This window comes from Leucopleurus acutus, assembly GCF_964270905.1.
Source record: "Leucopleurus acutus genome assembly, chromosome: 8".
Lineage (NCBI taxonomy): Eukaryota > Metazoa > Chordata > Mammalia > Artiodactyla > Delphinidae > Leucopleurus > Leucopleurus acutus.
In genome coordinates, this window is record NC_139151.1 from 21334293 (window position 1) to 21362030 (window position 27738).

At 37.4% G+C, this 27738-nt stretch overlaps 1 protein-coding gene across 3 annotated transcripts in view; it reads right to left on the reverse strand.

Moving 5' to 3' along the window:
* Window positions 1–26532, reverse strand: part of SIK2 (salt inducible kinase 2) — a 127725-nt gene extending 101193 nt beyond the window's left edge. For all 3 annotated transcript variants that reach the window (XM_082844781.1, XM_082844780.1, XM_082844782.1), the window contains exons 1-3: window positions 26295–26532; window positions 14105–14221; window positions 11368–11431 (exon numbers count right to left, since the gene is read on the reverse strand). In XM_082844781.1, coding sequence (XP_082700907.1) covers window positions 11368–11431; window positions 14105–14221; window positions 26295–26429 — 316 coding nt within the window. In that variant the 5' untranslated portion in view covers window positions 26430–26532. The remainder of the gene's footprint in view (window positions 1–11367; window positions 11432–14104; window positions 14222–26294) is intronic.
* Between the last annotated feature and the right edge of the window lie 1206 nt (window positions 26533–27738).

Consider the following 27738-nt stretch of genomic DNA (forward strand, 5'->3'; position numbering starts at 1 on the left):
TACATCTGCACAATAGATTATGTTCAGTTAATTAAGCTCATAAAACATGTGAGGGGGATGTCATTGGGAAGGTAGATAGGGGCTACATTATTACATCAATTCTATATGAAATCCTGATTTTATACAAAAGGTAATGAGGAACAATAGAAATATTTTAAGCAGAAAACTGACAAGGATCAGATCTGCATTTTAGAACGATCATTTTGACAGCAACATGGAAGACGGATTAGAAGAGGTACATATCTGGAGCCAAAGAGACCTTAGGCTGCTGAAGTAATTAAAGTGAGAAATGATGAAGGTCAAAAGTAAAGCACTGATGGAAGAAACTGGAGAAGTGAGGACAGATTTAAGCACTACCGCACCTGGAACCCTGGTTAATAATTTTAAAACCCAAAGAATTAAAACTTAAGTTAGAGTCATACTGGTGTTATAAAGTGAGTAGAACCTTCAAAGTTTATTTAAACGTATAATGAAAGGCAAATGAACAACTCTTCTAACACTACCTTTATGCTGTTAAGATAGTAACTAAAGGCCGCAAAAATTGTCACTTAGTTTCTCTGAGTAACCAAGTGTCTAAAGGTATTTTGGCTAAAACAAAGCCCTTTTTCAGTCACCAGAGCCAGCACCCTAATACGTTACCACTGAAAGGGAAAGACAGGAAATGAATCAATAAACCTCAGGCACATGCTTGGCCTGGAAAGACACAGAATATCAAGGAGCAGAAATCTGAAAACAAAGGCCTTGGGTAATTTAATTACCAGGCCGGAATCTGCTGACTGCCGGTTTAATTGTTTGAACAGTGCCGAAACGGTCTGACAAGGTGACCACCCTAAGATTTTGCACCATTTTCTGTGTGTAACCACATGGACAAACATGAGAAAGAGCTCTAAAGAATGTAGGAATCTTGAATAACTTTCATTAATCACACCTTTGATTCCAAAGGAAAATTTGAGTCAAAACCTTATATTTATAACTAACTCTAGGCTCTTTTTATCAAATTCATTTGCCATTACATACTCCATGCTGCTAGATTAAGAAAATAATATCCTTCAGAGATGAGCATCAACTGCTATATAAGAAATGGGAAACAAAAATTACTCAGATTAAATGTATATGCTCTTATTTATCATTATACTCCAAAAAGCTTATTTTAGGGAGACGTGGGAGTTGGAAGAAAGAATATAACTGTAGGGTGGTAACTACCAGTAAGTACTCAAAAACTGCTCAGTACACTAGAGGAAGCCAATTTTCTCCCTTGATTCAGTTAGTATTTCCTCATTCATGTTTATCTCCTGTAGAGTAGTCCAACAGAAAACTCCTTTCAAAATCTGAACAAAGAAGTACCTTCAGACTACTTCACCTGGCAGTGTTCACCTGTTGTCTTCACCGAGTAAACAAGGTGTATAAGGCCAAAGTAGACTATTACACCATTCATTCGACAAGTGTTTATAAAATGCTGTGTATTGTGCTAAGTCCTCAGCAGAAGCTTACAATCTAGTAGAGATAAAGAGATACATAAGAAGACCTTAAATAACAATGAAAGGCAGTATGTAAACAAATTCTAAAGTGAGTTGTGCAGGAAAGAGACTTAAATGCTTTCAAAAGAGGAAATCAATGTGGATAGAATTCATTGAGAAAGACTTTACTGAAGAGATGGAACTTCAACTAGGCCTTTAAAAAAGGCAAGACTTGAATATGTAGAGTGCAAAGAGCGTTCTAGGGCTCCAGATCAACAAGAGCACAGATTTGGAATCAGAAATTCATGTATTCTATTTTGAGAATCAAAATCTGAATAGTTATGGGTTTTGTGGTCATTAGATTAGATTTGGTCATTAGATTTGCTAAGTCCACTAGCCAGTTTCCAAAGTACTGAAGACAGGGGCTTAAATGCTTCCTACTTCCATTAAAGATAAGGAAGGAATATGGGACCAAAGCAACTCAAGACGCTCTATCAAGAACAGTTATATACACCATCGTGGACAAAACTGTTACATGCTTTGCCCGTCTTTAGTTTTAATGATAATTTAATTAATTATGATTAAATCAATTATATCCTTCAAGATTCAATTAACTGACATGCTTAAGGGGATAGGGGAGGGCAGAGAATCCTTCCGGCAGAAGAAAGAGTAATGTGTGATGTCACTGACAGAAGAAGCTTGTTAAGTTCAAAAAACTTTAAGAAGGCATATAACCAGTTAGCATAGTAGAGTCATTCACAACTTAGGCTCTGAAGACAGACTACGGCTTCAGGCCTTGGTTAAGTCGCTTATTTGCTTGAGTGCTCTGCGACCTGGCAAATAGTTTAACCTGTTCCTCAGTTTCCACTATTGTAATATGGAGATATTACTAGTCCCTACCTTATAAGATTTTTGAGAGGACGAAGTGGCACAGTAGATGTATAGGACTTAGCACAATGCCTAGCACTTGACAAATGTTCAAGGAATGACAGTCTTTACTGTTACTGTTTTTAAGGCTCAGATGTGTACAGTGTAATCATCCTTGTTGGCCTTGTTAAGATTCCTGGACTTTATTCCCAAACCAATGAAGCCTCTGAAAAGTTTTAACAGTTTTAACTGGATTTTTGTTTTAAAAATATGGCTTACTTAGTACCTCTCATAAGTAACCCCAAAGGAAAAATTTATTCTAGAATTTACTACCAAGAAAAGTTTTCCTTTCTTTGAAGAATAGGTACCTTTCTTTCCTTTAGATAAAATTCTGTAAATGACTATATCTTCTTTTCATTCTGACAGCCAGAAAGCTTACAGCCAAACCTGAAGCGCTTAGGCCCTTACTGCCTGCATATTTGTGTTCACTTCCCCCACCTCCGTGGTTGTTTTCTACTCTTACATGTGTTTTCTGATTCAGTCCAGTCCTTTATTCTTGTTTATATTTTACAATTATTGTTTTTGTATTATTTTCACTTAAAGCTACCTCAGCCATTTATGGAATGAGGTGCAATCTAATTAACGACACAAAAATAAAGGGCATAAACACCATAGCCTCATAATGCATGAATCATGCACTGTAGATGCATTCTCAGCACGCCACCAAAATCACTTTTTTGGCCTAAACCTAGTCAGATGAAGCAAGAAAACCAGATGGCACAGGAAACCTCTCTCTATGCAAAGAAGGAACAGATGAGGAGAGTGCAAAGACCTACGGCCTTTCCTGAATTAGCAGGGCGCAGTTAGGGCAATCAGTGCCAGGAGCAGAAGAGAACTTGAAAGTGGCAAGCTGCTGGGAAGTTATGTACAGACTCAAGGTTAGAGTTTTTATTTTTTTGTATATGAATGTTTTCTCCAAAAGTACTTCACTCTCTTCTTAACCTTCAGTCGCTCCACTGTTCTGTTCTCAGCTCATGAGACCCCTTTGCTGTTTCACTTATCTCCCTCCTCAACTTGGATCTCATGGTCAGCCACTTCAACACTGCTCAAGTCCTACATGCATTTGTCCTGTACCATCCCATTCTCCAACCTGGGCCATTCATACTGTCTACTCTTTCCCCTCCTGGGTTGGAAAGCACTGCTGACTATGAGTCTACCATGAACTCCCTCCCACAAAGCTAATCACTGACGCTTTTATTCATCCCTTGACTGTCATATGAACACCGCCAGCTGCTCTAAACCTTGTGTCTAATGTATTGCTCTTTCCCTGATGTCTCATCTGCTACATTACAGAATGAATTAAATCTATTCTATATTAACAAATTCATCTTCCTTCGATTTCCTCCGAAGTACCTCTGTAGCCATATCCTTAGCACAAGCTCTAATTCTCACTGTAACTGCACCCATGCACACTTTCTCAAAGAAGGAATTCCTCTCCTCTAAGCTAACCATGCCCTCTGTGCTCTTGATCCCACTGTCTCTTGTTTACCCTTGTTTCACCAACTGTGCCTTCTTTCCTGCCTATATTCTTTTCTTTTTTAGCTTCTTCAAACACCAAGACCAACACCACAAAAAAAGCATGATATAATACTGAATTCTATAGACCCCAATTATCCCTCAATTCTTTCCTTCTCTCCTTCTTTCTACCTTAAAAACCTCAAAATAATTTTATAATACTTTCTCCCTTTTCTCACCATCCATATGTACATAACTTCTTGAAATTTGGCTTTACCTCCCAATTTATTGAAAAGTACTCTCTTCAAAGCATTGATGATCTCTTAATGACCAAACATACCCCTCTTCGTTCTAAACCCTCACTTGTCTAATCAGGCCAGAAACTATCCTTACTTCCCAAGATATTCTTCTACTTTACCAATTCCACTTTACCCACCTGCCTCCTAAATGAAGGCATAAACAAAACTCACTTCTTAGCTGCCTTCTCTCTGAGGTCTCATTATTAATTATAGCTTCACTCATACTTCTACACAGATAATTGTCAAATCTATACCTCTATTACTAAACTCCCCTTTTTTGACAGAAAAGGATTTACTGAGGTATAAATTACATACAATAAAATGCAAATTCTTAGGTGGTTACTTAGATGAGTTCTGATAATGGCATACTCTATATAACCACCACTCAAAACAAAAATAAACAGTTCCATCACTCAAGATAGTTCCCTCTTATCCCTTTGCAGTCAATTTTCCCCTCTCCTCAGAAAGAGTGAAAAGAGGCAACCACTTTTCAGCTTCTTGTAACATTATTATTATTATTACTTATTTATTTATTTTTATTTTTGGCTGCGTTGGGTCTTTGTTGCTGCGTGCGGGCTTTCTCTAGTTGTGGCGAATGGGGGCTACTCTTCGCTGTGGTGCATGGGCTTCTCATTGCGGTTGCTTCTCTTGTTGCGGAGCACAGGTTCTAGGTGCACAGGCTTCAGTAGTGTGGCATGCGGGCTCAGTAGTTGTGGTTCACGGGCTCAGTAGTTGTGGCTCGTGGGCTCTAAAGTGCAGGCTCAGTAGTTGTGGTGCACGGGCTTAGTTGCTCCGTGGCATGTGGGATCTTCCCGGACCAGGGCTTGAACCCCTGTCCCCTGCATTGGTAGGCAGATTCTCAACCACTGAGCCACCAGGAAAGCCCTTTGTAATATTATTATTGTTGCCTGTTTTAGCAGCTTGTTTATGTTGCTGCATGTATAAGTAGTTTATTCCTTTTTATTGCTGTGTCATCTTCCTGTACTGCTGTATTGCTATACCACAATTTGTGCTATACCACAATTTGTTTTGGATACATTTTCCTGCAGATGGACATTTGGGTTGTTCCTGCTTGTGAAAAAGGTTGCTATATGAATATTCTTGTACAAGTCACTTTATGAATATTTGTTTTCATTTTTCTTGAGTAAATACCTAGGAACTGAATTGCTCAGTAACAGGATAGATATAAGCTTAACTTTGTAAAAAACTGAAAAATAGCTCTCCCAAGTGGCTGCACCATGTTACACTCCCACCAGCAATGAATGAGAATACTAGCTGCTTTATATCCTCCTAACATTTCAAATAATCTTTTAAATTTTAACCATTCTAGTTGATACGTAATATTACCTCATTGTAGCTTTTAATTTGCATTTCTCTGATGACTAATAACATTTAGTAATTTTTCATGTGCTTATTGGCCATTTATATATCTTCTTTTGTGAAGTGTTTGGTTCCAGTCTTTTGCACGTTTGTTAAATTGGGTTGTTTGTCTTTTTAGTGTTGAATTTAAGTTCTCTTTTGAAGGTTACCTGTTTCTATCTTCAACTGCCAACAGCTCACATCAAACTAAATGTCCTGATGTTATTTCCAACAGTACATCTAAAATCTAATTTGTAATTTTTTAGTTGGGAACGAGGCCTCTCTATTGCTGTCAACCACATCACAAATATTCTTCAGTCACATTTGCTTTAAATCCTAACTCTCGATGTTTTCCTCTTGACAGTCAATAAGAACTCTTGAGAGATGGCAGATAGTAATTATTAATGTACAGCCTCTGGAATTGCATGGTTCAAATTCAAACTCTCCCACTTATTTGCTGTGTGACTTTGGACAAATTACTGAATCTTTCAGTGCCTATCTTACAAGTTTTTTGTGAGGTTTCAATAAATAAATTACGTAAAGTATTTTAAATAGTACCCAACAAAGAGGGAGTACTCAATAAATATGGCTTGTTGTTATTGTGGAAATGCCTTTTGCCTAAAATCTTTTCTCATGAATCTAACAACGAACATCTTAATCTAGGCATTCAGCCTCTTACCTCTAGACAATAAAAACAGTCCCCTAAATAGCCTCCTTCCTCTCCTCTAATTCAGACTACACACACCTGCTGGACTTATCTTCCTAAAAGTCCTTACACATATCATCACCTTTTGGCTCTTCACCATCTTCTGGCTCACAAATGCCCACTCTGACAAATAATCCTAACCCTTTATCCAAACACTCAAGGTCTTCCACAACTGCTCTTACACACCTCTCTAACATATGCTTCTTACTTATAGCAGTAGGGAAAGAATTCAAAAACTATCAAAAGATTGTGCCTTAAACAGAAAAAGCCAGAAGCTGCAATATAAGCATATTACTTAGGAAAATGGAGGTAAATCTAAATTAATCAGCTGAAAGAAGTACAAGTGGTTGCCTCTGAGAAAGGGAAATGGGGGTGGGGAAGAGGATGGGAAACAGGTATTTTTTGGTAACAAATCTTGCAGAATTATTTGACTTCTTACTTTAGTACATGTTTAACTTTTGTAAAAATAAAAACTTGTAAGATAGAAAGATACAGACCAAGAAAAATGGAAAGGAAGAAAGAAACAAACAGAGGGAGGGAAGAAGGGAGGGAGGGAGGGAGGAAGGAAGGAAGAAAGGAAGGAAGGGAGAAAGAAAGAAAGGAAGGAAGGAAGGAAGGAAGGAAGGGAGGGAGACTGATTATTAATTGAGGCAATTTGGTTGTCCTTACCTAAGGATAATCTGTAGACCTATGTAAGGAATAGTTGGGCACATGCATTTACTTAGTGGAGTTATCCTTTTTGCAGATTGAAGATTCTGAATTTTATCCAATAAATAATAGGAAGGTAAGTAAAGGTTAATGAACATAGTAGTAATATAACAAAAATAATAGTTGGGGAAGATTAAACAGGAAATATATCAGAAATGTACTTGACTGGAAAAGAAATAGGGCGTGGTAAAACATGAGGTCTTCATAATTGAGACATGAGGGGATGAAAGCCTAGATAAAGGTGATGACTGTGGCAACAGAAGGGTTTAATTTCAAGTTATTTTTCAAGAACACAGAGTATGACTTGCTGGCCACCTAAATACAAAATTAAGAAAAAAAAAAGGAACACAATGCCCTCCCGCACAGAGGAGGCACTAAAGGTATATTTGTAAAGAGTAATTCCAACATTATAAACATGAACATTAAATCTTAATATATAGTTCTTAATACATAGTTGAATATTGTTTCTGTGGTTCTGTTTCATCTAAAACAGACTGAAAACATTTTGGCTCAGAATTCACTTAAAACATTATACATATTTTTCATTACTTGATTAATGTTCCATGGACTGCATCTTCCCACTTCTATTTTACTGTCTTCATGGGCTCCACCTTAGAAACTCGCTGGCTTTGCCTGTAATACTTGAATCTACAGTTTACTCTGTCTTATCTTCCATATTTACTCTAGCTATTTTACATGAAAAATCCCCAAATTATGCTTCAATTTATATAAAATCATCAATGGTCTTAGCAAGAAGTAGCAACTTAGAATATTCTATTTTCATAGAAATGACACCTAACATATAATAGCCATTTCTATCTAGTTTACTCATAAAACTACAGCCCGGAGCTTTAAAAAATATTCCAATGGGGCTTCCCTGGTGGCGCAGTGGTTGAGAGTCCGCCTGCCGATGCAGGGGACACGGATTCGTGCCCCAGTCGGGGAAGATCCCACATGCCGTGGAGTGGCTGGGCCCGTGAGCCATGGCCGCTGGGCCTGCGCGTCCGGAGCCTGTGCTCCGCAATGGGAGAGGCCACAACAGTGAGAGGCCCACGTACCGCAAAAAACAAACAAAATCCTTCCCTTGACCTCAACTACCTTCTCATTTTTTTTTCTCCCTTTTTGAAGTGGAAATCCTTTTAAGAGTTTTCTGTTTGGCTCTCTCCATTTTCCTCTCTCATCTGCTCTTCAATGTAGCTTTGGCTCACTCACTCCACCAAAACAGATACAATGGTCAATTGTCATTCTTTATGTTTCTTGACTATCAGCCACATCTGACATAGATGTTCACTCTATCCTCCTGAGAACACTTTCTTCATTTGGTTTCCAAGATACTGCATTCTCTAGGTTTTCTTCTCTGTCTTCTTTGCTAGTTCTTTCTATTTTCCTGAGGTTTTAATGTTTGAGTGCCTTGGGGATCAGACATTGGTCTCTTTCCTAATCATATTCTCTACTTGGGTGGTCTCCATCTCTCAAGAAATCCTACTGATTCTACTCATTCAAAACATACCGTGAGTGACCACCTGGTACCATGTACACTACTGCTACCCTGGCCTGAGCCATAATCATCTCTCACTTGGGACTACTGGTCTCCTACCTGGTCTCCCTGTTTCCATCCTTGCTCACTACAATCTATTCTCAACACAGCAGCCAGTGATGCTTTTAAAATGTTAGCTTAGATACAATCACTTCTTTGCTCAAACACCTCTCTAATGGTTCCCTAATTTTATTCAAGGTAAGAGCCAAAGTCCTTACATGGTCTACAAAGCCCCCAAATCTGCCCCACTCCTGCCTCCCATTTACTGTTCCGACCTCGTCTGACCTTTCTAATATTCCTCCTTGCTAGCTCTTGCTCTTCCCTCTTGCTTGCTTCTCTCCACCTACACTGGACTTCCTGCTATTCCTTGAACACACCAAGCACACTGCTGCCTCAGGGGCTTTGCATTTATTCTTCCCTCTCCTTGGGCCACCCTCTCTTCCCCATATCTATATGGTTGTACTTTCTAGTCTGTTCAAATGTCAGCGAGGCCTTCCCTGACCACTCTATTTCATACTGCAATCAACTCTCCCACTCCACATGCCCCCTTCCTTGCTTTATTGCTATAGCATGTACCACCATCTAGTACACTATACAGTTTGCTTATTTTGCATATTGTCTCTCTCCCCACACTGAAAGGCAAGGTTCCTGAGAAAAGGAATTTTTGTCTGTTTTCTTCATTGTGGTACTCTTCACACACAGAACAGTGTGGGACGTATAGTCAGCTTTCAATAAAGATTTTTTGAAAGACAATTAATATGGTGCAGCCAGCATTGCAGACCAGATCTTTTTGGCTTCAAAGCCCACACCATTCTATTAAAACTTCAGCTAAGAAGCTTCTAGTTGAAACAAATAGCTAAAGAATTTAAATAACTTGAAGACATAGAAATAGCAACTATCCAAAATGAAATACAGACAGAAAGAGGAATTTTCAAAATTGGAATCAGTGAGCAGTGGGAGGATTTCAAACAGCCTAATATATGTGCAACTGGAGTCTTTGACAAAGAGGCCAGCAAAATAATAGCTGAAAATTTTCTGAATCTGATGGAAACTTAACATTCACAGATTCAAGGAGCTCAATGAACACCAACCATAAGAATCATGAAGAAAACCACACAAAGGCACATCATAATCAAACTGTTAAAACCAGTGGTAAACAGAAAATCCTGAAAGCAGCCAGAGGGAAAAAAAGGCACATTATATACAGAAGAATAAAGGAAAAGGATGACAGCAGATTTCTTGTCAGAAATAATGCAAATGAGAAGACAGTGGAGCAATATCTTTAAAGCACTGAAAGGAAAAAAGTCAACCTAGAATTACATACCCAGTACGAATATCATTTAAAAATAGACAAAATAAGGATTATTTTAGACATACAAGAGCTGAAAGATTTCATCGCCAACAGACCTCCACTGCAAGAAATGCTAAATAAAGTCCTTCAGGCAGAAGAAAAATGATGCCAGATAAAAATATGTATCCACATAAAGGAATGAAGATGAAAACATGCATCTACATACAGAGATGTGGCAATGGTAACTCCACTAGTAAATGTATAAGATTTTTAAAAATATTGAAATCTCTTTAAAACATAATTGACTTTTTAAACAAAATTAATGACACTGTATTTTGTGTTTTATAAAATAGGTATAAATAAAATGTATGACAAAGAAATAACGGTGAGGAAGGGTTAAACAGAAGTATATTATTGCCAGGTTCTTACACTCTATGTGAAGTGGTGAATATTACTTGAGGGTAGACTGTAAGTTAAAGACTTGTACATGAATGTCCATAGCAATTCATGTGTAACAGCCCCAAACTGAAACCAATCCAAATGTCTATCCATACATGAATGGATAAGCAACTTGGGGTATATTTACAAAATTGGATACTACTTACAATAAAATGAAACGATATGTTATTACATGCAACAAAATGGATGAATCATAAAATAATTAAACTGAGAAAAAGAAGCCAGACAAAGAAAGGGTACAGACTATATAAGCACCTTAATATAATAAAACTGTAGAAGACATAAACTAATCTATAGTGACAGAAAACAAATCAGTGCTTGCCTGGTGGTGAGGTGGGGCAAGAAAGATTACAAAGGGTCACAAAGAAACTTCTGTGGTGGCGGTCTGTTTCATGCATCTGTGTGTGAAAACTTATTAAATTGTACACATTATATGTGCGCAATTTACTGTATGTGAATTCTTCAATAAAGCTGTTTAAAAAACAATTTCGGGCTAAATTTAGGTTAAAAAACAAAACATTTAGACTACCTACAGTGTTCTTGCTCCATAAAGTAAAAATAAAATAGATGAAAGCTAAAACCAATAAAATAGTTATAATTTTTTAAGGGTTAGAATGTATCATAGAAACCAATTAATCAAATATTTTTTTATTAGAGACAAAGGAACTGAGTCCCAGAGAAGTTTAGTGACTTCCCAGAGGTCTTATAGCTAAAGTTAACAGCTTACTAAACTATAAGATCCACAATAGCAGGGACTGTGTTATTTAGGTCACCACTGTATCCCCTACACCTAGTACAATGTCTGAGACATAGTACAAGCTCAATAAATATCTGACTATCTTTACCCTGGAAAGAAAGGTAAAAAGGAAGATAAATGAAAGAAAATCTCCTTTGCAATATGACTGAAAGTTTCCCCCTATCTTTGATTCTCCAATCTCTTTAACACAGATGAAAGAATTAAGCAATAGCTTTAATATCATAAATACAAGAGACTAAATTATATTCCATATCTTTAGCTTACTGGATATTTTATTATGTTCTAATGCTTAAAAATTTCTAATTCATGTTAGCAACTTTTAAACAAGCAGGAGAATTAATAGAAGATACTCTATTCATAAAGCTTACTGACATTTTCAAATTTAAAAAAAAATGGAAAGAAATGTGCTTACCAAAAATTTCTCCATTTTTGGCATATTCTGTCACAAGGTACAACATGCTTTTGGTCTCCATTACCTATTGATAAATAATTCCACATTAGTCTCACAGGAAAAGATTGCAACATTCTATGGAGTTACCTAAATTAAAACTACTAATAAAAGTATCAAGTTATGAATAATTCAGAAGCTGGTGAGGTTTACAAGACTGACAATATCCTTATGTTAATATTTTTGTGAAAAATCTAGACCCTTCATCTTCCAAATGTGGTCCACAGACCAGCAGCAGGAGCAGCGGCACTGCCCAGGCTTCTGTTAGAAATGCAAAATCTCAGATCCCATGCCAGACCTACTGACAAAGAATTATCATTTTAACAAAATCTTCAGGTGACTATAATGCACATTCATGTTTGAAAAATACTAATATAGGTAACAGGAATTTTGAAGATCAACTTTTTACCTCCTCACTGACTTTTCTAGCTGTGTTATATGGTAGAGCTTATAAAATAGAGCTCAGGTAATCTGGCCTGTAACCTAGCTAATCTGGCACAATGTGGTAGTCCTCCTACTATACTTTCATATTTTTACAAAGTACTGTTATTTTAAAACATTGTTCAAAAGCTTCTTCATAGCTCCACTGCTATACACTTTTATTTAAATTAGTTTTTCTAAATTCAGAAAGGAACATACATACTGGCACATGCTAACAATGTAATATTTAAGTGCTATCTACTGAAAGGCTAAAAACTAATTTTGCTCTAACATTTAAGTTTAGGACTATTCCTAAAACAGGTCTGAAAACTAAGAGCTACCTACAATTTGGGTCTAAACAATTCCAACAGTAAGTTAATGTAACTGATTATTGGAGTTCATATAAAGACAGAATTATCATGTGAATCGTGGTAGTTTTTTTGGTTTATTTGTTTTGTTTTTTAATTGAAGTATAGCTGAAGAATCATGGTAGTTTTAACCTCAGTTTGAGTTATGGGTCATCAGACTTCTAAGGATGTGATTAGTTTCTTATAAGTATCCTCTTTAGGGAAAAAAAAAGAAGCCTAAGGGGGGAAACACTGACATAACTTTGCTCTAAGAGGCCCTCTGCAGTTTTAGGAATTGTTTTGAGTGGCACACCATAGTCTCTCATTCTCAACTAACAGTAATGCTCTCCAATGGTCTCCACATGGTTTACATTATAAATCTCTATTGATAAAGTCATGTAGCCAAATATATACATGTATGTATGTATAGAGGTAAATGTATATATACACATATATGTATATATATTTATGAGTATATACACATAGAGACACAAATTACATACTTGTGCCATTTTATAAATATATTATATACATTATAAGAGGCACACAAGAAGATAAATATAAAAGATAAACAGAATTAGAAGTTCTAATATTTTCTTATTATACCCCAAGGGATACTTGTGCTAACCAATTTGAGTGCACAGAGTAGTGTGCTAGCACTAGCTCTCTGAGGAAAAAAAAAAGAGCCTGACTTGTAAACCAATTTCTGTGGTGTAAAAATACTCCTACCATCGCTGATTTTGAGCTATTGACACTAACATGGTGTTAACTGGCTCACAAAAGTTCTGAAAATTTAACAATCAGCTCTCACAAGCAAGTACAGGCTGAGCCCAGCACACCACTAGGTACACACATCATACTTTAGAGATCAAAGTCATAGACTAGCATACTGTAACATTTTAGCTTAAAAACAGTTTTCCAATATAAAAATTCTAAATATTAAGGAATAGAAATATAAAAAAGGGTTTTATATTACATTATCATTCTTAAATATAAATTACTCTTCAAAAATCTGAGAAAAATCTTCCTTTTACAAAAACACGGCTTGGGCTTCCCTGGTGGTACAGTGGTTAAGAATCCACCTGCCAATGTGGGGGACACGGGTTCAAGCCCTGGTCCGGGAAGATCCCACATGCTGTGGAGCAACTAAAGCCGTGCGCCACAACTACTGAGCCTGCGCTCTAGAGCCTGCAAGCCACAACTACTGAGCCCGTGTGCTACAACTACTGAAGCTTGTGCACCTAGAGCCCATGCTCCGCAACGAGAGAAGCCACCACAATGAGAAGCCTGCGAACCGCAATGAAGAGTTGTCCCCACTCACCACAGCTAGAGAAAGCCCACGCACAGCAGTGAAGACCCAACACAGCCAAAAATAAAATAAATTTTAAAAAACAACAACAAAAAAAACATGGCTTTACACTTGAAAGAGGTGCAGCTTATTTTAACAAAACTGTATCTTAATAAAGTTAATTAAAAAAAATAACTTATTTACTTAATCTGATAAAAGAACCCCCCCAAAATAAACATTTGGCTCTAGGTATTATAAAGTATGCCACTAAGTAATATACTATTTTAGCCTTTGTATTTCATAAAACATAAACAATATATTTTTTAAGTAAGCAAAACTGCCATATCCTCATTAATGGTACCACCACCAAAACCCAGCAGGTTTAAGCATGTTATCATAAACGCACAACTACAAACTTGGCAATCAAATAACTTACAGTCTGAGAGACAACTTAAAATTAAGCTGCTAGTAGTTTTTTATTTCTTAATTTTTAATTTAAATATAGAAAAATGGATGTATTCAGATGAATAAAAGCATATAGTTATCTTTTTATAGACTAAAAAAACTAACATAAAAGAGAAAAATGATGATGTAAAATAGAGTATTGAATGTAAAAAGAATGGAGAGGTGTAAAGCTAAGTCATACCTGATAAAGTTTGATTATGTGAGGGTGGTCTAACATTTTCATTATTTGTACTTCTCGGTAGATTTTCTCAAGGTTCACTGCATCCAGCTGAGACTTATCTATTATTTTTATCGCCACCTGCATCCCAGACACAAATAAATACAATTAGTATACAATGGTTAACATTTCCAGTTAAGAATCTTTTAAAAAAATGACATCTAAGACCTCGCCTGTAGGTCCCTGTGACGATGACAACTAGCTTAAATTCAATGCTCATTCATTCATCATTCAACAAGTATTTCTTAAACATCTACCATGTATAAGGCACTGTGGCAGATTGTTTGGGAGTGTCTCTAATGTGCTATGAAGAATAACCCTGCAAAGTTACTTGAATAAAACATATTTCTCTTTCAGTACAACTATAACTCCTTATTCCATTTAAAAACCGAAAAAATAAAATCTCAGCAGTTTCAATTAGTTATCATCCCACTGCAAAGTACCTATAAACAAATGATCAGCCAGTAAAAGACAGTTTCTTTTATACTGAAATACAATTGTTCTAGAAAAGCAAGTGATAGGTTCCAAAGCATAGAGATATACCTTTCTGGAAAAAAACTAAGTGTAAATAATTAAAACTCATCTACATGAAAAGATACCAATTGGATTAAATTTTGTTTTAAAAATCAAGTGCAAAAACTCAAATGTTAGTAATCACACTAAATTTTTACTTCCTTAAAGGAATTTGATTTCAAAAAATGTGGCCTCTTCCTGTCATAACTAGATAGGAACCCAAACCACTCAAAAGTTAACAATTTGAAGGAAATGCATCTGAAGGTGAATAACTAGGTAGTCAGAAATCAACAATCGCGTACTTTCTTCATGGAACCAAAAAGAACTAATTTTTTTAAATTAGTATTTGGCATTTGGTTAGGAAATAAGCTATTCTGACTCAGATAAAACTTTCAGAAAATTGGGAACTACCCAAACTTTAACAAGTTCTGAAAAAACTCTGAAATGTACTTCACATTCTACCCAAAAGCATTCTGAACATAATTCGGTCTTATGTTGTTGTTTCAGGGTAATTTTTTATATCAATTATTGTATGTGGTATAATAGTTCAATACTCCTAAAAGGTAACCAAGAAAATAGGACTCAACCTGTCAACTCACTTAATTCCCTTAGGCTCCTGTTAATACATTTTTTCTTCTTTCATTACAGTTGCCCTGTCCTTTCCTGTTATCTCTTAAAGTTCTACAGTAAGGTTTACTTCTTACCTTTCTCTATTTCTATTTTGCTGTCCATAGCTTGTTTCCTAATTTGAATTAATTGTAACTCATAGAAGAACTCAAGCTTCCCAAGGGAAATAAGATTACTAAACATGACAAGTAAAATTAAATTTATTGCCTAAGAAGAAAGGGGGTAGCTCCTTCTCTAGGCAGTAAAGTTTGCAGGTTTTGTGATAGCTATTTTCATTATGTTTGGTGGTATTTTATTTATTCCCATATCAAAATATTCTAGAAAGTAAAAAGTGCTAAACTTTGACTGCTAGAGGAGTGACTGATTAATATTGTACTTGCTAGTAGGAACATTATTGAACCACCTCAAACCAATACATGTAAGATGACCGCCCTGCCCAACTACAGTATGATAGAATACAGGATTATCAGTTATTTTGGGTAACTTTGGGTAAAAGCTGCCAGATAAAAAGATAAGTGTATATTTTAATTTCCTCAACATTCCTTAGGAAGGTAACATGGAGTTTCATAGACATGCATATTTCGAAGAAAATTTCTTGCCCTACAATTTCTGGAGTGCATCTACATACCAGTAGTCCCTCCCCAACAAAAAGCTTTTATAATGAAATGGGTCACAATTATCTAATAAACAGAAAAAATAAATAGAAAGGAATCATGGTTTTAAAAATCTCAGCATGGTTATTGTCATTAAGAAAATTTTTTATTATATATATCTTGAGCATCATATTTAATGTTAAAGAAAAAGTTTAAATACTAAATACCAATTAAAGTGAGGTATTACCAAGAGATTTCTCCTCTTTGATACTCTTTTGGAATCTGGGCCTCAAATAATGAAAAAGTGAAAAATATATGTTACCTAATTAAATTTTATTAAGTTATAAACTCATTATTTAACTGTTCTCAGCCAAAAAATTCTCTAATGACAAAATATAATTCTCTCCTCAATTTTATCTCGGGTCACAGACTGTATGTATGTGGACCACAAGGCTATATATTTATATCTTCACACTGTTACCCCTTGTTTGTAAGGCTGCTTTCAGAGGATTATGAAAAAGTAGATTGTGTGTTAGCATGCTCCTTGTAATAGTCAGGGCTAGTCTAACTGCTATAACAAGTAGACCCCAAAACGTACACTGATTTGAACACAACGGAAGTTTATTTTTCATGCAGCAAAACTGGACGGATAAAGAAGTTAGCAGGTAGCCCTCTTCCATGCAGTCATACGATGTATACAAGGAGTCTTTACTACCTTTAAAGGGTTAAATAAAGGTGGTAAAGGGTAAAGGATAGACAGTCCTGGGAATTCCCAGGTGGTGCAGTGGCTAGGACTCTGTGCTTTCACTTCAGGGGGCCCGGGTTCAATCCCTGGTCGGTAAACTAAGATCCCACAAGCCACGCTGCTCATGGCCAAAGAAAAAAAAGGACAGACAACCCTGAAGGTTGTCCCCATTCCAGTCAGACAGAAGGAGAGAAAAGCTTGGAGGAGCCCTCCTGAGAGGTTTTTATGGGCCAGTCCTGGAAGTGGCACACAATAGTTAAAACTTAGTCATATGACCATACCTAAATGTAAGGGAGGCCAAGAAACATTTGAGCTCTAGGTCCAGGAAGAAGAGGAAAGAGTGGAGTTTTGGTGATCAGGTAGGTAGTCATCTCTGCTATACTCTTCCAGGTAATTTCTTAACAATGGGACTCTTTACCAAGTACTTCCCAGAAATATGATGATGACTTTCACAATTGTACAGCACTTTTTAATTTAACATGATACTTTCATATATTTTATCTCATTTATATCTCAATTTTTTGAAGTAAATGGAACAAGCAGTACACTCATCAGTTGATGAAACTGAGGTTCAAAAGATGTTACATAATCTACAAAGGTTCTAAAGCTCAAGTGAATTAATGGGAAAAAACCCACAGGCCTTCTAACTTCAAGTTCTATCTTTTCACTCTTCAATGAGCCTATTATTCACACATTTACTGAGCACCTGTTGTATGCCCGGAATTATGTCCAGGATACAAAAATGAACAATATATGATTCCTACCTTCAAGGAACTTAATAGGTCCGTGAGAACAAAGAGAACACATTTTGGAAAACAAATTTAATGAACAACAAAAATCTGCATTGGAGGATTTCCCCAATGTTGTACGAAATTCTGAATTTACAAAAGAGTTGTGCTCCACTAGTTCATTTTAAAGATAACTATGGGGCTTACCCTGGTGGCGCAGTGGTTGAGAGTCCGCCTGCCGATGCAGGGGACACGGGTTTGTGCCCCAGTGTGGGAAGATCCCACATGCCGCGCAGCGGCTGGGCCCATAAGCCATGGCCGCTGAGCCTGCGCATCCGGAGCCTGTGCTCCGCAGCGGGAGAGGCCACAACAGTGAAAGGCCCGCCTACCGCAAAACACACACACACACACACACACACACACACACACACACACACACACACACACACACACACACACACACACACACACACACACACACACACACACACACACACACACACACACACACAAGATAACTATGAACTTAGATTTCTGGGAACTTCCTCTCTGCATCCCTTCTCTACTTCGTTCTGAACATAGTACCAAGGACAAAATCTCATGGTTACAACAAAGTCAAGCAAGAGACTCCAAATCAAAGGATCCATTTTTGGTGTTGCTCATCTAAATTATTCAACTAATACCCAATTATGCATACAATATCTTAAAAAAACCTTCAATGAATTTATATGGTGATAAAAAATTAATATTTCTTCTGCTAGGACACAAAAGGAAGGTTTCCTATACAACTTTGGAGAGCGTATTGGATAAACTAGAATAATTACTATCAAACTAAATCCCATGTAAAGTAGCAACACTGGATATTCAACCTCATAAATAGGAAAATGTATATATACTTAATATAATGTTATATGTCAATTATATCTCAAAAATACTTTTTCAAATTATATTCATAAAGATGAAAAAACACCCTTGTGAGCTAAAATTCAATGAGATGGCCATTTTTATATACTGTTAGTAGGAATATAAAATAGGTTATAATTTTTCTGGAAGGTGATTTGGCAATCTTTTGCAAGAACCTTAAAAATCATCCGTCCCATTTAGCCTAAGGCTTCTATTTCTGAGCATTTATTTGTAGAAAATAATCTGAAATGATGATGAAGATTTGTGTGTAAATATATTCAAGAGTATTGCTTATAATATAAAAAATAGAAACAATAATTGGGAAATAAGTACATGATTTATGGTAGGTTTATATTATGACCGTTATACAGCTATTAAAATAGTTCCTTTTAATAATATGGAGAAATGATGAGACTAAAATATTAAATTAAAAAATCAGGATATCATTGCAGTCTCAACACAAGGTATATATAGAAAAAGACCAATAAAAACTAGATATAAATAAGACAAAAATGTTATTGGTGGGTGAAAAAAAAATCATGAATTATTTTATTTTCCTGATTTACTTTTCAGTGCAATTTTTCTTCAATGAGCATGAACTACTTTTTTAATAAGAAAAAAAAAGAAAAGTGAAATGAAGTTATATTTATTATATATGCTAACTTCTCCATCTGTGAAACATTAGTCATTTTCATTTTATTATTTCTCTAAGTTCTCTATAAAATGGTTATATTATTTAATAAGATTTAAATATTAATTATGAAGACTATATACATAGAAATGTTTCCAACAATGTTAAGCAAAAAAAAAAAAAGTAAAAGTAACAACTATGTAAAACACAAATTTGCAAAGAAGACAAAGAATTAAATGTAAGAGCAGAAATGAAATAGTGTTAAGCTGATGGATAAAAGGGATTTTTTCAAGTTTCAAAATGTAATTTAATGGTAATGGTACACTTTTTGATACTTTTAGAAACAATTATTTCACTTCTCATAAAAGAAATATTAATCTCATGCACTTAAAGAAACCACACACAAAACTGGCTTTGGGGGACTGTATAAGGAGTTACACAATAAGAGCTATCCTTCTAGTAAAAAATCAGAAGGGATTAACGTATGTTTGCTGTCTCAGGTAATATGTGGTTCAGTGCTATTTACTACTAATACACTAATTCTACACTGTCCTTCTGAAGTACCAAGGAGCAAAATCCTTACCATATAATTAGACCTCTGAAATTAAAAAAGTGAACGCACTTTTCAAGCTTATACATTAAATCACAGGTAGAATCAGAACATACCAGCCTATTGTTTGATTGAATAGTGATTGTGATTGAGTGGTCTACAATGAAAGGGTTTCTGAAAGCAGCAATAAAACTGACATGGAGTTCTCCAGTTATCCTTTAAGAATAAATAAATTAAACTTTTTTTCCAGTTTAAAATTTGACTTTTAAAATGTAAGAATTTACACAATAAAATAAATCCTCATTAAAATTTAATCTGACTTTTATAATGGTGTGTAAGGAAAAGAGATTGGAGGAAAGGTAAATGTCACTACACTTTTAGATCCATAAAAATTGAACAGAGAATTTTTAAGACTATAAAACGAAGTGATTAAAAATATCTATCTTAGGGCTTCCCTGGTGGCGCAGTGGTTGAGAGTCTGCCTGCCGATGCAGGGGACACGGGTTCATGCCCTGGTCCAGGAAGATCCCACATGCCACGGAGCGGCTGGGCCCGTGAGCCATGGCCGCTGAGCCTGCGCGTCCGGAGCCTATGCTCCACAACGGGAGAGGCCACAACAGTGAGGGGCCCGCGTACCACAAAAACAAACAAACAAACAAACAAAAAATAATCTATCTTAAAAAGTACTTAAATAAATCAACAAAAAGAAAACTCAATTAAAAAAACTGGCCCAAAGACAAAAAGCAATTCACAAAAGAAATGTAAACAGTCATCTTATAAAACTGTAATCAAAGTAAATCAAAGAAATGCAAATTCAAATAAAAATATTGTTTTTCCCTATCAAACTGGGAAAGATTTATAAATTATGTATTCTTCCTGACAAAAATTACTAGGTACTCCTATTTTGGAGGTAATTTGGCATCTCATGCCATCAGATATGGATGTAAGGACATACTCCCTGACCCAAGAATTCCACTGCTATGGGATTACCCTGAGGAAATAATCAGACAGACGCACAAAGATGTATATACAGGAATGTGCTCTGAAATATTATTTTAGAAAGAGAAACAGCAAGAGAGAGAAATAATCTAAATGTTCAATAACAGGAAATTGATTAAATGAAATACAGAGAGTCATATGCAAGGATATTATTTAACCATGCTTTTAGACATTATTTTTTTAAATGGGAAAATGTTAATAACAGATTTAGTAAAAAACACAGATTATATGTATAGATGACATCAATTTTATTATATATATATATATATAAAAAATATATGTGAATAGCTAAGAGTATATGAACCAAATATTAACAGTGGTTGTCTCTTGGTCTGGATGGTGGAATTAAAATAGGAATGTTTATTTTCTTCTTCAAGTTTTTCAACAATGTCTACAAAGAACATACATATCTTTTGTAATTGGGGGAAAAACACATAAATACTATGTTTACTTTAAAGAAGAAAAAACAAATTTTCAGTTTAATTCATCCAAGATTCCCATGTTAACCTGTTTAAAGTATTTTTTAAATGTTTTTTAAAATGAAAAGTTTCTGATGAAATTCCCAAATGTAACCATCTTTCACGCTTCCAATAAACTCAAACTGGATATATGGGCTGCTTCTCTTTGAAGGGTGAGAAGGCATTCTCCACAAATGTCCTGTATAAAGGAACTTTTACATAAATGACATATTTTAAAAATATGGAGGTGGAAAGTAGAAGAGGTATTAGGTACACTAAAGAGGAAAGAAAGATATCTTAATGAATTTCTGGAATCCATTTGGCTCCAAGGAAATGAATCTGCCATCAGTAGTGGGCCATAAATCAAATAACATCATGTGAATCCAGGAATCGAGGCCAGTTTCAGTTATTTCCAAATAAATGGTTTCTTAATTGCCTGATGACTGGGACAGAATTTCCCAGTGGAATTAAAAGCAGAATGCATGAAACCCTGTTAAGCATTTCTACAGAATATAAAAATTTATACAACTCGTATTTTGCATGTTTGTCTCCCCCTCCTCCCAAAGAACAGATCATTCTGAACAATATGTAGCAGAATAAACTTGACAAATTTTACTTGTCTGGAGTGCCAAGAAACTAAAGAACAATTTCTAGTAAAGCATATATGTTCCATGAAAAATCTAATTTTTATTTCAACACACAGTTAAAGATCATACATAGGCCTAGATACAAACATTACTGGTTAACTTATTTGGTAACAATTCCTCCTGTTGCACATAGTACAGCTGCTTCTTGACATCTGGAATATTTTACAGAACAAGATTAACACCAAGACTACAGAGAGGAGTCTTAAAATTTTAAAGCAAAATATAAAATTCAAATGTATTAAAAAATTGAGTTCTCTTCCTCAAGAAATACCATAATCAGGGTGTAATATGCCCTTCTTTTGTTTCTACCTTTGCTCTAAAAATGCAATTTTGTACTTAACTATTTGGAAAGCTTTAAAAATGCTTACATTTTAAGGTAGTAGTTAGTTTACGAATTATGCCTAAATATAAAAGTGCCCAAATGCACACAGAATGATTTTCAGTGAAAAAAGCAGTTTTTGAAAGTCCCTTGCTATGCTTTATATTCCAGATTTTCTTAATTATAAGTAATACCTACATGCCATTTTAATAAAATAATTTTCAGAATCTGTGTGAAATATCTTTAAGATTCCATGGACCACACATTCATATGCTCTTTAGCCAAGCAACACAAGAGGTATGGTATTGAGGAAAACTCAATTATCACAGAAAAGGTGTGAAAATAACTAATGATGGTTAGCTCTGGGTGGTGATATTATAGTTAATTCTTTTCATTTATCTTCACTTTTAAAAATGTTCAATAATAAACATGATAGATTTGATAATAAAAATACACTATTTCTTTAATGTAAAAACAATACCTTCTTACTTGGTAATTTCCCTTCTAGGAATTTACCTCCAATCTCTCCCCCTTAAAATAACTGAAAATGCAGATACAGAGTTATATACATAAAAATTATTCGCTGCAAATTATTTATTGTAAGTGAAAACTTGAAACTGCATAATGTTAAATAAGAAAACTGTTAAGTAAAATAGGATTCATCTACAAGGTAGAACATTATGCAGCTATTAAAAATGTTTAATAAAGTTATATATAATAAGCAAAATGTTTAGGCTATAATGATAAGTGGAAAAAGAAGATACAATTTATATAAGTATATCTACCATGTGATCTCATCTATGGGGAAAAAAAAGCATTAAAAAAAAAAGAAAGACTGGAGGGAAATATACCATAATGTTAAGAATGATTTATTTCCACTGAGGGAGGAATTACACATGTACTTTTTTGTGCACTATATTCTTCTTGATATTTTCTACAGCAAGATTATGTTTCTTTTATAGAGACCAAAAAGTTTAAGGGCACAAATGACTTTTCTGAAATTTTATTTAACAGACAAAAAAACAACAACAAAAAACTAGTCATATGCTTAGTTAGAGGGAAAAAGTTCTTTACTAGTGCAGTATTAATAAAATACACTTCTCAAGGACACTCACAGCATAGCAAACTAGCAACCACTACTGCCTAAAATAGTTTAACAGTCTAAATGCTACTATTCTTTTTCCATTATGTTAATTTTATAAAATTAGCTACTCTAATTCATAAATCACAAACCAATACTACAAAGCTTTTATGAAGTATTATATTAAGAAGCTGGATTCTACCATCACCTGCCTTCCCTTTTGTGTGTAAAATTTACATAGAGATCTAACATTAGAACACTGCTTCAGATGATGATGTAATTATATTTCTTAAACAATGTTAAGCTATTTGATAGATTAGACCAAAATGAAGATCTCTTTTGTCTACTGATTTTTTTTTTTCCACCTAAAAGGCAGTATTGGATCTCCCAAGCTCTGTGAAAATACATCATTTTTCAGTGATACAGAACAAGAGACGGAGAACAAATTAAAAATAAAAGGGTCCAACTGTTCATCACTTAGCTGTTCAAACTGAACCCTAAAATTTGCCTGGAGTTCAAACTTGGGAAAAAAGACCCTTACATTTTATTTTATTTATTTTTTGCGGTACGCGGGCCTTTCACCGCTGTGGCCTCTCCCGTTGCGGAGCACAGGCTCCGGACGCGCAGGCTCAGCGGCCATGGCTCACGGGCCCAGCCGCTCCGTGGCATGTGTGATCTATCCCGGACCGGGGCACGAACCCGTGTCCACTGCATCGGCAGGCGGACTCTCAACCACTGCGCCACCAGGGAAGCCCAAGACCCTTACATTTTAAAACACACAAACTAATACTGATGTCAGTGCATACTATATTGAAGAAATCTTTCTAAGCAGTAAGTATAATCATATTTTATTGATATTGTTCTTTATGCCATATTAATTGTTCTCACTATAATTACTGTATGTTCAGCAATGAGAACCTCAAATAATGTTAAACAACACTTTAAAGTTTCCACTATCCATCTTACTTATAGTATTTGAGGTAGTTGTTGTATTTATTAAAGATACAAATATTTACCCAGTGAATAAAGATAAAAAATACTGCTTTAAATCCTCATTAACAAATAGCAAACTACAGTAAGAAACAATTGCATCTGTGCTAAACAATTCTTAACGAAAATTACCACAAAAGTTCACAGAGCAACTTTATAAAACTTGACATGCCTTGCTATCTCCCTCACCCCTCTCATCTTTAATATCTCCAGTTACCACAACACTCATACCCACCCATCTTAAATTCACACTATTTCTTTTTAAATGTTAAGAACACTTTCTTAGAAAAGCAACGATAGATGGGTTCTACGGACTAGAAATTTAGCTTTTACTTTAAATCATTTTACACAAATATACTATGCACACAATTCAGGATCTGAGTGCTCTTTCATGATCTGACCTGTGCCTTCAATTACAAATGCGTTGATCTCACTGATAGCCAAACCATGATACTACTCCACACTGCCCCCTAGCCCTACAAAATATATCAGTTTAAAAGTTACGGTTTGAAAGGACAACCTCAAGAAAAAGTGTCAGTCACTTATCAGCTCTCCTTAAGCAGTTCTTAAATAGATACTATATTACCTAAATTTGACCTAATAAGTAACAGCTGACAATTAAATCTTTCAATTAATACTTATAAGAGCTGATGAGAAAAAAATGTTATGTGCTGATGGGTTTGGAATTCAACCACCTAACAATCTAGTTCAAAAGTTCTGTAGAAGTCCTTTGTGAAATTTGTTTGATTTTTAGAGTCATTAAGCAAGGACCCATATAAAAATACCCATTACAAATGCCTTCTTTTCACGTAATTAAAGGGCAAATAGCATGGCATTGGGCCATCGTTCTTTGGAGGAATGGAATTAACTTCTTTCTTCGTTTTTAAAAATGCTGGGATCAGATTAAGTAATCTCACTATAGTCACATTATTTATCAATACAAACTTAACCTAAATTTCTAACTCTGGTAAATTTGTGAGAGGAAAATTTGTGATTTTGGTCCTGATGCTAAAAACATAAGCCGGATTTCGGCTGCCTCCGGATAAACAGGGGAGGGCAAAAAGTGAGGATGACACAATGACATATGCCCCTTCTTTTTGGAAATGGAATTCTTCACATTCAGCAAAACTTCTAAGAACAACAGCTACAAAAATCCCTCTAGTTTTCAAATGTCCTTTACCTTACACAGCCATTCTAAAAAGAATTCTACGTTCATATCCGAACTCTGGTACATTTCGCACTAATAAGGGGAAACACTGAATAGGATGAAAACTGGAAGAAAGAAAAAAACTGAAAAAGGGTGAAACTCCAGAACAACTACAATGAGGCACAGTAGAGTACGTCAAAAACACAAGGTTTTATTCTAAAGAACGGTTTTGTTTCTACCGTTTTTCTAAAGTATTTAATTTGCACGTCTTAAAATAGAGACCCTGAGGAGAGCAGCTCGAAGCGGTGAAAGGAAGGGGGGGCGGGTTAGGTAAGAACAGAGACTTGCGAGAAAATATGTGCGGTGCATTAGAATGTGCAATGGAGGGGGGGATGCTAGCTTCACCGTCAGGAAGCAGTCGAGGGCTTTATGAGTAGAGAGGCAGAATATGCTGCGGCTTAAGGAACGCGTACTCACAGCCAGAATGCACACCTGGTAAAGGGATAACCTAGGATAAGAAAGACCAACCCACCAACTGTGCAAATGCAGAGATGACCATTTTAACCAGCTCTATTGTCTGGAGTAATAGGTGGAAATGCCTCAGGCACGAGATCAAACTAGCCTGACACTAAGTCAGAGATACTGTCTGGCAAAAAGAGAAAGAGAAGATGGACAGTGGCGGCCCGGGCATTCCCGGCCAGTGGCCCCTTCCTCGCGCGGGGGAGGGGCGCCGGGATCCCGGGAGCCGCGCGAAGCCCAGTCCGGGGAGTCCGAGCACAGGCGGTCCCCTCCTCGGGGCTGGCGACGTCTCTCACCGCGCAGCCCAGGAGCACGGAGACTTCCCCTCCCACCCCACCCCCAGCTGAAAGCAGGGAAGACGCGGAACTTGGGCTCCAGAGCGGAGGCCACAGACCAGGTCACGGCTCGGGTGGGAGGCTCTGGGTGAAATTCCGTGTGGCCACGGTGGTGGCCTAGGAAAGGCAAAGCCCCTGCTGGTCGGGCTTCCAATCGGACGACACTGGGGTCCGGGTGACGCGGCCCCGGTCGCTGCGGCGCTCACCGACCCCTGGACCTCCTGGGTCCTCATACTCCCAGGCCCTCTCGCCTCAGCTAGTGACCCGGCCTCTCGGATCTCCCCAGGCCCCCGCTGCGGCCGCCCCTCTCGGTCAAGCTCCTCTCCAGAACCCTCGCCTCGGACGCTCCCGCCGAGCCCCGGGCCGCACCTCCGTCCTGGTGATCCGGTGTCGCCCCAGCTTCACCACGGCGAAGTTGCCTTTCCCCAGCGTGCCCTCGATTTCGTAGAACCCCACCCGGACCGGCCCGCGCTGCAAGTGCCTCGGGCCATCCGCCATGACCATGCTGGGCCCCGCTGCTAGACACTGCGGACTGGAGCGCGGGCTGGAGGGCGGCGGGCAGGCTGGCTGGCTGCTCAGCTCCGCTCGGGCGACGGCCGCTCCGCTCACTCCTTCGCTCAGTCCCTCCCGCTCCGCAGGGCCCAGCCAGGCGCGCGCCGCCGCTGACGTGCGCCGACGTCAGGGGGCCGGGGAAGAGGGGCGGGGGCGGGACTGGGCCTCGATTGGTCACCATGGCGACCGGAGCACCGCGGACGTCCGCGGGCGGGCGGGTGTGAGGGAGGGCAGATGGGCGGGGCCTGGACGGCGCGTTTCTTCCGGGCTCCGGCGCCCTCCATGCTCCCCGTTGCCTCGCCGCTGCCAGGGGCGGGATAGCAGACCGGCCCGCCCAGATCCTCGGCCACCCAGCCGAAGGGCAAGAGCGAGCCCTGGTGGGCGGAGCGGAGGGCTGCAGAAACCTGGGTCTGGCTCGGGTCTCCTTACCCCACCCCGGCGTTCCCCGCCCACCCGGGGACCTTCCCGCCAAAACCTCTCACCTATGACTACTGTGCGTCCTAAATTTGGAAAGGGCAAAGAACTGTGGCTGAGCAATGCATTGCTCACAGGCTCCTTTCTTTGTATCCTTTTTCATCTGTTTCTATATAAATCCCTCCAAATTTGATGTCTCTTAAGAATCATTCTGACAGCATCGCGGGCGCTTGTAGACTCACAGAATGTCAGCGTTGATGAGACCTTGGAGATCACCTAATCCAGGGATTTGAAGCCTCAAATGGGCTTTGGAGACCGAACCCCCTAAAATGTGTGCAATTTTTTGCCTCTTTGAGCTTGCCTCTGGGGAGATGGGACTATAGTTTTATCAGATTCTCAAACATGTTGGTGACCGGGAAAAGGTTAAGAAATACTTATTTAATCCAATTTCTTTTCAGATGAGGAATCAACCCCAGGGAATGCAGGGAATTGCCAAAGTCACACAGGTAATGCTAGAATCAGGATTGCATATCGCCACACCAATCTTCCATATGGTGACCCAAGGAAACAGATACAGTGTTATTTTAATATTTTGAAACATATTATGTGTCCTTAGACCTTGGTTTCTAAATGCCAGTCTCCAATAAAAGGAACCAGACTCTGGAGAAATGGCTGATTCCCAGACAGAGGGAGGGAAAGTATAAAATGCCCTTGAAAATCTTGTCCCATAAAGCAAGATTTTCAAAGAATGTTGAGGATGTGTCAAAAGGAAACAGGAGGGCTTCCTTGGTGGCGCAGTGGTTGAGAGTCCGCCTGCCGATGCAGGGGACACGGGTTCGTGCCCTGG